Source organism: Oncorhynchus nerka, linkage group LG18 (genome assembly GCF_034236695.1).
Source record: "Oncorhynchus nerka isolate Pitt River linkage group LG18, Oner_Uvic_2.0, whole genome shotgun sequence".
Taxonomy (NCBI): domain Eukaryota; kingdom Metazoa; phylum Chordata; class Actinopteri; order Salmoniformes; family Salmonidae; genus Oncorhynchus; species Oncorhynchus nerka.
In genome coordinates this window covers 32,674,827-32,687,887 of record NC_088413.1, presented here as the reverse complement: position 1 = coordinate 32,687,887, position 13,061 = coordinate 32,674,827, and the positions used below count along the sequence as shown (strand labels likewise).

General features: G+C 42.1%; 1 protein-coding gene across 1 annotated transcript; it reads left to right on the top strand.

Annotated features, from left to right (window-relative positions):
- The first annotated feature begins 2,017 nt into the window (after positions 1–2,017).
- LOC115145759 (complexin-1-like) lies at positions 2,018–12,742 on the top strand. Its single transcript, XM_029687260.2, has 4 exons — positions 2,018–2,375; positions 3,244–3,361; positions 6,807–6,985; positions 11,501–12,742. The coding sequence occupies exons 2-4, from the start codon at positions 3,331–3,333 to the stop codon at positions 11,693–11,695; spliced, it is 405 nt and encodes a 134-aa protein (XP_029543120.1). The 5' UTR covers positions 2,018–2,375; positions 3,244–3,330; the 3' UTR covers positions 11,696–12,742.
- Positions 12,743–13,061: the final 319 nt, after the last annotated feature.

Genomic DNA, 13,061 nt, shown 5'->3' with positions numbered 1-13,061 from the left:
AGTCACCCTTGCAGGGGCTGTTAAATAATGCAAATTTCATTTCGGAGTTAGGGAGCGAGGGAGCGAGGGAGGGAAAAGTGAAGAGGGGGAGATTGGAGAGATGGAGGGAGAAAGGGGGAGAGACTCAGAGATGGGGAGAGGATGAGAGCAAAAGAGAGACTGTGGGGCAGGTGGGGGGGGGGAGTGGCTGAGATAAGTGTGTGTGAAAGAGAGCTAGAAAGAGGGGGGGAGAGAGAGGAAGAGAGGATGAGAGAGAGATTGAGGGAGCAGCTAGGAGACTGCAGATGAATAGTTCATTCATACAGTAGCTTCTGGGCATGTGCAGTGTTGTAGGAGACCTGTTTCTCCTCTTTAGGGTCATTTAGGAGACCTGTTTCTCCTCTTTAGGGTAATTTAGCTTTTTTGTTTATTGTTCTTATTTCCTGGTAGATTTGTCTGTCCATGTTCTGCATTGAAAATGGGATTACCTGGTAAAATAAAAGTAAAATAAAAAGTTTAGTAACCTTGTCTGGTTGTCTTAAGATCAATTGCTGTCATTTAAATGAGGTGCACCAATGCATCAACTGAAATGTCATGCATTTTGTTTTGATGCTCACTTGCAAACGGAATGGTTTCAAATGACCGACAACAGGCAGTAGAAATGAAAAACACGCTTGTCGACCCTCTGTATCATTTTTGGAATGTGGAATGAATGTACCAGACCCAAACCCTGTTTATCACCACAAAGAAACACTTATTCAGCTTCAGATAAGACTAAGATAAAAGGTAAGGGGAAGAAATGGTTTATGACATTTTAAAATAGTTTTCTGAGCATCTTTGGAGCCTGGTGGGGAATATGAATGAAACATGCTCTTCTATCCATTCCCTACATTTGACAGTGGTTTAAGCCTATAACACATTCTTATTGGTCTCATTTAGCGTTGTTTTCATGCAGGTTTGCAAAGTCACAGTGACTGGAGGAAAATTCATTGAAATTACCATTTGTCGGGGTAATTGGATTCTTGACTAGAAAAGGAGCTTGTTTTATATTCCGTTTTACATTAGATACTCCGCGGACATTGTTTTTTTTGTGGGGGGGGGGGGGGTTCAAACTCGACAATAGCTATTGAACCAAACATGCCATGAGTATGAAAAGTATATATTCTGAATCAGGGTTGAATGGAGAACAATCCACGCTTTTTTTGTAGATTTTTATTTTTTTAATTAAAAAACTATTTCGGATTTCAATCTTCAAATCTCTAAAACAAAGCGTGCCATGATAATCGAACCAGCAGCGTAACACCCTGCATTTTGCATCTGAAGCTAAGCAGGGTCTGTCCTGTTCGGCCCCTGGATGGGAGACCAGATGCTACTGGAAGTTGTGTTGGAGGGCCGGACTTCCCTCTGGTCTGAGGAGATCTCAATGCCGCAGTGACGGGGACATTGTCTTGGATAGGATGCCGTCTTTTGGGTGGGACATTAAAAATCCTATAGCATTTATTGTAAGAGGAGGGGTGTTAACTTGGTGTCATGGCTAAATTCCTAACCTGGCCCCATTCCATCATGGCCACCTAATTATCCCCCTCGTTCCCAGTTGGCATATATCACTCCTCACCTCTCTAGCTGATGTGTGGGGAGCGTTCTGGCACAAAAAAGGTCCCTGTGCCTCACCCAGACGGGCGCTACACATTGATGGTGGATGAGGTGAGTTTCCCCCTACTGTGTAAAGCGCTGCGAGTAACTCAGAACAGCACTATATAAATCCAATCAATTATTATCCGATATAAAACACATTGCACCTCGGCGCAGTACCGAACTATATAGACTAGAACGCTGACTAAACATCTTGCAACCACCTTTAAATAAATCAACATATCCATTCTCATGAATTAACGAGCTAACGAAATGGTGCATGACGTGAGTAACCTACAGAAGAAGCCTACGTCAGCTGAAGTGTGCATTCACCCTATTTGCGAAAACATTTAGGTCAGACTTTTGAAGGTACATTTATTAGAGAGTTTATATATAGCTAATCTGGGGTATCAAAGTGGCGATTTGCCAAACGGTGTAACCTAGTAGCCAAATCTTGGGTAATAGGGGGAGCAGACGTTGCAAGTCCGGGGCAGTTTTTTGTCAGTGAAGGCGTGGGACGTTTGGGAGAAGGTTGGTAGAACTCCATGTGATTACCCACCTCTCTTCATCATCAGACAGCAACTGCAGTTCCCTCCCCTGACGCGCGTGCAGTCGTTGTGCAGAAGCCAGGAAGACTGTGGAAATACGGCAGGGATGCTCAGAGTGAGCATCTAAGGATCTCCACACCCTCTTTATTTCGCGACAACTTCCATATTTTACCAGGATAACTTTGCTATTTTGAGAGATCCAAGGCGCTCGGAAAGGTAATCGCATGTCCCGATCGCAAGACACAAGAGATGTTGATGTTGTGGGACGAATTGGGAGCTGTCCCCCCAACAATGGTGCTGAAATCGCTCCTCGCCCGAGAAAGGAAGTGATTTTTGCCATTGCTTTTGTAGCTGTGTGTGGGTTCAGACAAGGTTATGTGTCCCGAATATATTTTTTAAAAACGTGATCGTAGGCCCTATTCATTTCAAATTAGCCATGATTGGGATTATGGTTAGGCTACTTGGGACGTCGTAGGCTACAACTCACCGTGCATATGGGTTTTAAACCATATTACTGAATCCGAACAATTGAAAGTTTGACGTTAAACGCGGATTATGGACTCGAGGAATTGATTAGCCTTATATATTTCCCTGATCAAATGAACGCTGTTTTCGGCATTGGGGTGCTATATCGTGTCTGGTAGCCTATGCTTACATGAGGCTGCTTCTTCCCATTTGATGTACAGTACATGAAAGCTTGGCCCCATGCAATGTACTAGGCTACGTTATACCAACGTTGGGGCGGTTATTTACGACACTAGTGCCGTCAATTTATAGCCTTTTTTTTACAAAATATGCCCCAAGAAAACCGCTCGAAATTGACCTTTTTCTGCCCTTCACAAGGCTATCTCAGAATAAATATAATAAAATAAATAATAAATAAATCAATTCATAAAATAGAGTGGGCTATACATTTGAGGTTAGCACTACCCGGAGGAGGTGTAGCCAACAACGCATCTTGTTTGTAAATCACACCATTCCATTTGCAAACTAAAAGGAGGGAGCAGAGACACACGGTCATTGATGGAGAAAGTGAGTTATGGGCCAATATAACCACTGAACCTCTACTGTCTTAATTTCTAAGGTTTCCTTCTCCTGGCACCTGGGCAGCATCTGTCCTGTCTGACGTGAAACTGTGAATCTGAGGGGAGGCAAGACTTAAAGCATCATCATGAATTTTGTAATGAAGGCAGCTATGGGAGGTAAGTTGATTAACGCGTTGCACCATTGCCAGGGTCGTGTCGGACACTCAAAGGCAATGCAGCATATACTGTACACGGGATGGGAAAATACATTACGTGTGCCATTCTTTCAACTCTATGAATTATTTCTAAGTTAATGAATAGGTATATAGTTATAAGCTATATCCATAACATATTTTTTTTTTAGACTAACATTGTCCCTTTATCGTTATGGACCAAACTGATGTAGACTATATTAGAACAAAATGTTAAGGTCAAAACTTGATAAGTGAACACCTGGTCTTGACAAATATAATGCTGTAAACCTTTGGTACTTTTTCTATCATATTTGCTGGGGTCTTCTGCATTGTTGGGGTCTTCTGCTGCACTGGCTGAGCAGCCTATAGAAATTGTGTGTGGGAGTCGAGATTGCGAGAGGTAGCCTACATTTCTCATTGAAATGCAGGACCAACCACCAACTCTCTGCATAGCCCCGTGCTCTCTCACGTCTCCATGATAAGAATCCCGAAACAAACAGTAGCATTGCCCCTTTCCCACATACCAGCATTGAAAGTGTTTGATTGCAGATGCACACAGCTACACTCTAATTCTACTTCACACTCATATAATCCAGCCTGTTATCTGTGAATATCAACCAAATGTTTTTGTATCAATTGAACTAATTCAGGCTTAACTAAATACATTTTTCCCCTTGCAGTTAACTTTGAGATACTTGTCACAAATATAATGTTGATTGTCAGCCAACACATTTAAACAGATAACTTTCATTCATTGGTCCGCGGTAGTCCACTTAAACCACAGAGCCTGAATGCAGAGGTACAGTGAAGACAGTAAAGCAGAAGGGATGGACTCATCAAGGAATTAAATACGCCAGTCAATAAATTATCATTTAAAGAAAACTTGGACATAATTAACAACTAATTATTATCATGTTTTAAATATATATCACACATTTATCCACAAATCTCATCTCTGATTTCCATGTATCTGAACTCTTATACATCCCTGCATGATGTCTATGTCACCTGACCGATGAAAAACAATTTCGCACTGACAATCAAGCTCCAGGTAGCTGGTGACAGAGGCCAGAATCCACCACACTCACTGACTGCTCCATCACCCAAATGTGTTTCCCAAATGGCACCCTATTCTCTACGCATAGTGCACTACTTTTGACCAGGACCATATGGTAATAGGCAACCATTTCAGACGCATCCCCAGTCTACTGCTGCTTGCAGTGTGCACTTGCACCCTTCCTGTTATGGATTGATGTGCTTTCCAGCATTGTAAAATCCATGACGGGACGCATGAGTGGAAGGGTGGGAAAATCGGGATGCAGGCTATTTAGCCTTTTTCAGTGGAATGGTTAGGTGATGTCATCTTTTGGCTCAGGGCCTGGGGGGGGGTGGGGGGGGGGCGCAAAGAAGAAGGAACATCCACACACAGGACTATGAAAGACTAACAGCCAATCTGAAAACAACCTCCTTTCCTCTAGATAGCCTATTTCCCTTTGGCGTCTGCCGATCTGAAGGGACCAGATCTGATAGTTGTAAGATCCAGTATAACGGTGGGGCTTCGGTCCACCTAGACTTCAATTGAGCCTAGGGGAGAATCAACCATATTTCTAACCTCCAAGAAAACCTACAGTTTTATTGAGCCTGCAGGGAATCTATCCTGCTTGTGAAGGGTACTGTACTGCCGAGGGGCAACTATTTCTCTTTCCTCAACAGAAAATAGAATGGAGGCATCTTCAGATGGTCTTCTAGCTCGATAATTGACTGAAAGTCAAAGCTAATCTCATTATTCGAAAGCACTTAGATGAGATTGTATCAGCGAGGGGGTGCACTAAACTGCTTCCTGTATCTCTCCGACTCCCTCCCTCTGTACTGCAAAGCTAATCATTTTCCTTAGTGAGTGTGTGACCTTGAGTTCCTTCAGTGCATAGCCCAGAATCTATAAATAAGGAATTATACCCCACCAATGTCAAAACGGTAGAGACAGTAGAACTGTAAGTAGAACTCTTCGTCATCCCGAGGAGTGGGATGACGGAGAGGAGGGGGAGGAGGAGGGCGAGCAAGACGGTTTATGAGATGATGCATAGTTACACAGTTTCAAATAAAGGGCCCTCTTTAATCCTTAATCTAATGTGCCCCACGACGGCATGAAACAATCCTTCCTCTTCAAAGCACATGGCGTGCAATGAAACAGAAAACACACACTGCAGTCATCATCAGAACACGACACCAAGAACCAGCTGTGGCTATTTATAACTATTGCCCATATCAACTCACAATACAAACTCAGAAAGAGAGAGACAGACAGAGAGAGGGAGAGAGAGATAGAGAGAGAGAGACAGAGGTGGGGGGTTGATGATGCTGCCTATTACTAAGCACAGCTGTTTTTGAAACTGCTGAAACTAACCTGGACTGGATATATCCTGGTTAAACCAGACTGAACACTCTGCTGAGTATGCTCTCCAGTAATTGTATGGTGTTCAGTTTGGTGACACCATGCTATATAACCTGGATTCTATCTGATCAGGGAGAGAATGTAGATTTGCAGTCAGCTCTATAAGCCCTGACCCACCGACCGGCTACAGGAGCAGCAGTCTCCCTTTTCTCTCTCTATCTCTCTCGCTCTCCGTTTTGCTGCAGTTCTTTTTTATGCTGATGAGCAAGAAAAAGAAAAGAAAAAACAGACTAGCAGCTCACTCCAGGGGGCACAACAGTCTCCTGGAATTCCCTCTTTCTATCTCTCTCTCTTTCTCTCCCCCCCCCCCCCCCCCCTCTCTCCCCCTCCCTCTCTCGCATGACCAAGCATGCAGTCGTGAGGCACTGTCGGGCAATACCTCGGACTGTAACAGTTCTGCTCATTTGGCAGAATGCTTGCGACTGTGACATAACATTTTTCCTGACATTCAGCATTTCTCTGCATTGAAACGTGCGAGTGAAACTTGTGTTACGAATGGATGGCTCCACATGAGAACACGATTTAGTTTCTCATTGTATGAGGATCACCGAAAACAGTTAATCTCGTTGCATATTCTGTACTGGGGAAAAAATGACAAGAGTGCTCCCTCGTCCTTGTCCCAGTGATCTAAAAAAACTCAAATGTGACTACTTCACTGATTGTAAGGCGCTGGATGTCGATTGAAAGTTGCTCTGGTTAATGTGTCTGTGACTAAATATGTTTGTAAATGCGGTCTGTTTGGGCCTACCGTACAATATGACAGTCTATGTTAAAAGTAAGTAAGCCTGTCTGACAGTTGCCAATGGCTGTGTCCGTGATCATCAAATCCATGATGCGTTGTGGGAAAATGGTGACTGACTGACTGATCTACAAATAATAAATGAGTAGTTATTTCTGGTGCAAGGTGATTTGTAGATCAGTCAGGTCGGCAGTCGCCTGCACTGTCGAACAAGCCCTTTGTCTTTGTGTTACCCAGGAGGGCCACCTGATGTGGGCAAGATGATGGGAGGAGACAAGGAAGAGCCCGACCCCGATGCAGAGAAGAAAGAGGAAGAAAGACAAGAGGCTCTGAGGCAGCAGGAGGAGGAGAGGAAAGATAAATATGCAAAGATGGAAGTGGAGAGGGAATCAATGCGACAAGGCATCAGAGACAAGGTAAACTAAATAATAAATGTGACGTTGAACAGTTATACACACTGCCTTTCTATCAGCTGGCAATTTTAGTTCATGTTGGGCCCTGAGTTCTCTCTTTACCTCTTGATCTGAGCTGGAAAAACTCCCGGGCCCTAGTTATTACTAAAAACAAACAAAAATTGGGGGGTGAGAAGTAGGCAGATCTGAAGCCGAAAGAGAAAGGAAATTCACAAGGCCTACTTCACCCCTACTCTATCAAGATGTTCCAACACACAGCTTTGACCTAGTAAAGTAGCTATGTTGGCTTATTGCACTTGTAAGGCAGGTTGCTTAGGATTCGAACCTTTTCAAACAGCCTAAATACACTAACAAAATAAACATTTTAATTACTGTACAGGAAGTGAAAGTGAGTTTGGTCCGACGGTATAGAGCTACTAGCTATCCTGTTTCCACACTGGCAGAGGCCCCAGTGAGAGAAGGGGTCAGCTAATGGAGCTGCAGTCGAGGCCACTGTTCACTCGCTTGACAGCACTCGCTTGACAGCAACAAAACCATTTCCCCCTTTTCATGGCATGGCCCCCCATTTTTTGGAAGTTTAGCGCAGATTTTTTTCACTTAACAAAAAAAAAATGTCATACACGACGTGGCTCACTAGGCAAAAATGAAAGGTCAGTTTTAAACGTAAGAAAAGGGAAACTATTGTAAAATGATGTTTACTCATATCTGGCTACCGGAAGGACTACATTTCCCATGTTACAACGTGTTTAAAGCGGTGCTCCTCTTCAGCTGCCTGATGCACTCCTGCTGCATGGTTGCTAGTGGAGGTTGCTATGTAACCACTAGCCACCACCGTGCAGGAAGATAACAGCTAGGGAATAGAGACTCTGAAAAGCAGAACGGCAGAGACAGCCAAAGACAGGATGACCTCTGCCTTCCAGCCCTCCTTTCCCTCATCCTCAAGGTTGCTCTCTCTCCTGAATTCTCTCAACGGACTATGATATCAAGGTTGATGTCAGCTTGGTAGCACTGGCCTACACTCTTAGAAAAAGGGTTCCAAAAGGGTTCTTTGTTTGTCCCCATTGGGGCGGCAGGTAGCCTAGTGGTTAGAGTGTTGGGCCAGTAACCGAAAGGTAAAAATCTGTCGTTCTGCCCCTGAACAAGGCAGTTAACCCACTGTTCCTAGGCCGTCATTGTAAATAAGAATTTGTTCATAACTAGTTAAATAAAGGTTACATTTTGTTTTTTTAAATAGGAGAACCCTTTTTGGTTCCACGTAGAACTATTTTGGGTTCCATGTACATTGTAGAACCATCTGTGGAAAGGGCTCTACATGGAACTCAAAAGGTTTCTACCTAGAACCTAAAGCGTTCTACCTGAAACCAAAATGGATTCTTTAAAATGTTATCCTATGGGGACAGCTGAAAAACCATTTAAGGTTCTAGACTTTCTAGACTTTTTTTCTAACAGTGTAGTAAAACACAAATAAAGACATATAAGAGACTAGTAGAAGCAGAGGAGAAGAGTTGTAACATTTCTGTTTTTGGAAGGAATAAAAAAAAAACGTTTTTTTGACAGATCCTAAAAATAACCCAAAAAGCACAAAGGCGCTAGTAACAGCTGTGCACAATATGTCAGAGGAAGAAGAGTTGGGTTTCTGTTCTGAGAGATAAATTAATTAGCACAGATTTGTGTTTTCACTCTCTCTGTCACACACACACACACACACCACACATGCACAAAACTCTCTCTTACTTCTAACAGAATGGGTGACATCACATCTCCAGGTTTCTGTTATTTAAGTTAGAAAATAGATTTTTGTAACATGCTATTACGTAGGTCTACTGTACAACAATGCCTCACACTACATTTGGTATTGAATCCTGTCCCAATTTCCTGTAATATATAGCCCTGGAATAGCCCTTACCCAGGGTTCCTCAGGGTGTGCAGTTTTGTGCAATAATACACCTAAATCAAATAAGTCAAGGTCCTCAGTCTGGACCTTGACTAGCTGAATCGGGTGTGTTACTGCAAGGTTGGAACGAAAGCCTGCACTTCCCTCCCAGTAGTTCATTCAAAAACGTTCCGCGGATTTGCAGAATATGTCCAAAAACAACATTCTTCTTGTACAGCAAGAGGGCGAGTTTTAATACATCTTTTCCATTTGGAGTTTTTTTTCTCCCTTTCTCCACAAGATGACATGCCATGCATTCTCCTAGCACAGTGAGAGCACAAAGAATGTTATTTTGGTCTAACCCCAGAGGCCTGTTCCAGTCAGTGATTTTGATTGAATTACAGCTAACGTGCAATCAGCATCGAGGTCACGGACCCCAGTAATATGCAACAGCATTACAGCATTAGAACAGAATGTGTGTGTTTGAGCGGTAAGCCTAACGAAGCTGAACTGTAGACAAAAGTTGGAGAGTGAAGTCGGGGGAGGTGCATCTGCAACAGCCCGAAGGTCAAACACTGTAGTGGGTTTCCCGACCGCAAGGCACAGATCAACATTGCAGTGTCAACATTGTTGCTATTGTTTATTTATTTTTTAAATTCTGTATAAATATCAAAATAAACTTTTCTATACCCCCATAATCACACACTCACAAACCGAAAACATAACGTTTGCACAACTAATTGTTTAGAGAGAGAGGTCTCAAATGTCACTTTCATTTGTATCCCCTGTAGCTTTAGAATCCTGGCAACGTTTGTTCCTGTTTCAGTCAAATTTTTGTCCGCGTTCACATGGGTCAGATAAAAACCAACAAACAAACAAACAAAGTGACAAATAGTTCCTCCCACGGTGCAGTTGGCGAGAAGGCGACTTCATAAGAAACTGCATGACCTTTGATCAGTAGCAGTGGGTGGGTGAAATCACTGAGGAAGCCAAGCCAAGTCGGTAAAAAACACACATTACAACAGATGTTGGGATAAGTGTGTTGTTTGCTCTATAACCCATTCGATCATACACCACCGCGATATACAATAAGGCTGTGACAACAAAAAGACTGGTTACAAAGTGGCGGAATAAATTCAACTACACACGTTTGTTTCATCCAAAAAACAGAAGGCAACATCTGTCCGGTGAAGTCCACAAAGCAAATATAAAATATATATATTACATACAAACAGTTATCACCTGCAGCATAGTCAAGCAAGTTCATGTTTGATGGTTTACTAAAACAACTACTGATTTAGAACCACAGCACAAAGACAAAAAGGAGCACCGCTTTTCCAGCACCATTTCAACATCATGTGGCTGTCCATGGTACTGATTCCTGTGTGTGTGTATGTGTGCGTGCACAAGTAAAACACTTTTTTTATTTTTATTACTTACCCTACTTGTAGACTAGTTGAACACAAATGATATCCTCCTCTCTTTCATGTTGGCAAAACAGTCTGTGGCTCTATCGTGCAGTGCACTTTTAGTTTTTGTTGTTCCTTACATGAGCAACAATGAACCAGCTAAGTTAGCTAGCTAGTTAACGTGCTCCTTCTAGGCGACATCTAGGATACATATTGAAATTCAATCGTCTCAGGCCAGTGGTACAACATATTAATTTAGGGTTAGATCTGAATCGCCTTCATCATTCTTTGTACAGGCCAATGACTAAGTAAAAACTATAATTCAAAATCCCCATTTCCATCCATGGCTTAGGAAAAGGCCGATTTAGCAAGCTAGCCACTGCAGGATGTCAACACAAGCAGACCAAAAAGAGAGACGTTTTTCTGAAAATTATGTTTTTTGATTGGTCTGAAGACAAATCCAAACTGGCCTCCCTTGCGGCCTCCCTGTGGATTGTCCTTGCTGCACCAGGACAATCCACAGTTTAGCTCAGCTCAATGCTAATTGTTTTATCAAGGGTGGCCAACTGCTTCAAATGCTACGGCGACAAAATGTTATACTCTTTTGGTCCAGACAGTATCAGATACATGGAATACACACACTGAGACAGAGGGGCTCTGTTTCCCTCACTCGCTGATTTCTCTGATGAGATTCAGCAACTTGCGAATTGACAGAAAATTATGAAAACACAGAGAGAGACAAAAGACAAATTATTTTAGAATTGTATATATTTTTTTATTGGTCAAATATTTGGGTACGCCTGGCTTCCCTTGGCATCCATGAATACATGCCACTGCCTTTGTGATAACATGAGTTTTGTAAAGGCCATGCAATCGATATCTAGTCGCAAGTCAGTCAATTTTCATAACCATAAACGCGCCCAATGTTTATGTTGCCAAATTATTGTTAATTAATGCCCTTATGAAGTACATCATTCTAATATAACTCCACCCCCACTATATTTCCTGTATTTCCTGACCTAATGCTTAAATGTTTTGTTATTCTTACATTATTATTGGATTAAAAGAGGGAGACCATTCCTGTATCACTCCCCACCTCCCTCCTAACCATGTGGCGTTCATAAGAAGCGTATTTTCTGAGACAATGTTATTACTTTTACAATCCGTTTTCTCCAGAGGGCAGTCTGACACAATGATAGTCATCTCTATTATAAAGCTTTCATCATGTTTTTCCAGTACGGAATTAAGAAGAGGGAGGAGGCTGAGGCTGAGGCCCAGGCTGCTATGGAGCAGTCTGCAGAGGGCAGTCTGACCCGTCCTAAGTCGTCAGTGCCCAAGGGCTGCGGAGACGACGACGACGAAGAGGAAAGCATCATGGACACGGTCATGAAATACCTCCCTGGTCCTCTCCAAGACATGCTGAAGAAGTAGCCGAGCAAAAACGTTTGTTGGAGTTACATTAGGTTGTTAAGGTATCCTTCTTGGTGAGAGTTTTAGATTACTTTTCTGTCCCCCTGCAGCAGAGAGTTAGCAACGGAAATTAAAATTTAAAAAACATTCCTCGCTTCACCTGTTTTAGGTTGGTTGGAAAAAATGAAATAATCATACGTCTTTCTAAAAACAAAAACATCAGAGAATAACACTATAAGCCATATTTTATCTTTAAATGAAATTTGAAGAATCATATCATGATGTTAGGGTAATGTTTGGTTTTGTCTATGAGGTTTATGTGAAAATGTTTGCACACGTACGTACGTATATATGTCCATATATTGTGTCGTCATGTCTAGCTCGGTATGGCCCGTTGTAGCCATAGGTCTATACTAAATTTTATATTCCAATTCTGTGTACCTTACGTCTTTGCATGCCATTTGTCAAGTCAAGTTGTGAATATGTACAATATCCTTTTTTCCTCTCGTAGTCACGCAAAACTATATGGCAATAACTCTGATTTTGAATGTCGTTATATTATCATAAGGTATAATGTAATAATGGTTATAAAATGTACGCATTCAGGAATTTCATTTACATTTTTGGGGGACGGGGAGGATGACCAGGGTTATCAGTACTACTTAAAACGTTATGCTTTCGACATTAAACCGGAATTCAACAACAACGCTATCAGGATTTGCTATATATATTTAAAAAAAAGTTATTTAATCATGATTTCTAAAGCTATTACAAAATCTGTGTTGACTAGAGGGCTAGCTTTTCCATCACCTGAATAAAAAGGGACGTCTGTTTTCCCACTGAACTGCCAGAAGGTTGGTCAAAGTCATAATTAGCTAAGAACAGTTTAAGAATGAAGAGGGTAATAATGCTTGATACTTCTGTTGTACTTGGTTGTGGGTTGGTTGTAAGAATGTAGTGTTGGTAATCAGAATGGAATGCTATCAGCAATAAAAAGGGCCATCATGTATGTTCTGCTTGAGAATTAATAAAACTGGTTCACAGACACAAATGTTTTTTTTTTTCAATGCTGTGGGAGGTATGTCTTGTTCTTTAGGGAGATTACATTTGAGAAGGATAGGTTATTGTACAATAAATATTAACATAGGACGCAACTTAAAAAGCGAGCAATATTTGGGTACTCTTAGCAGGAAATATCCAGTCAGCCACCAATCCCAACGGACCAAAGCATCTGACTTTGGCAGCAGCGGTTGGTCCCGTCGTGTCTCATTGGGGGTCTGGCTGGTGGGAATTATGTAGTTCTCTCAACTTTCCCCAAGAGGGCGTGTCATACGTGGTTTGGTGCATCGGCCTAGAAGCGTAAAAACAGTACAAATAAACACAGTGC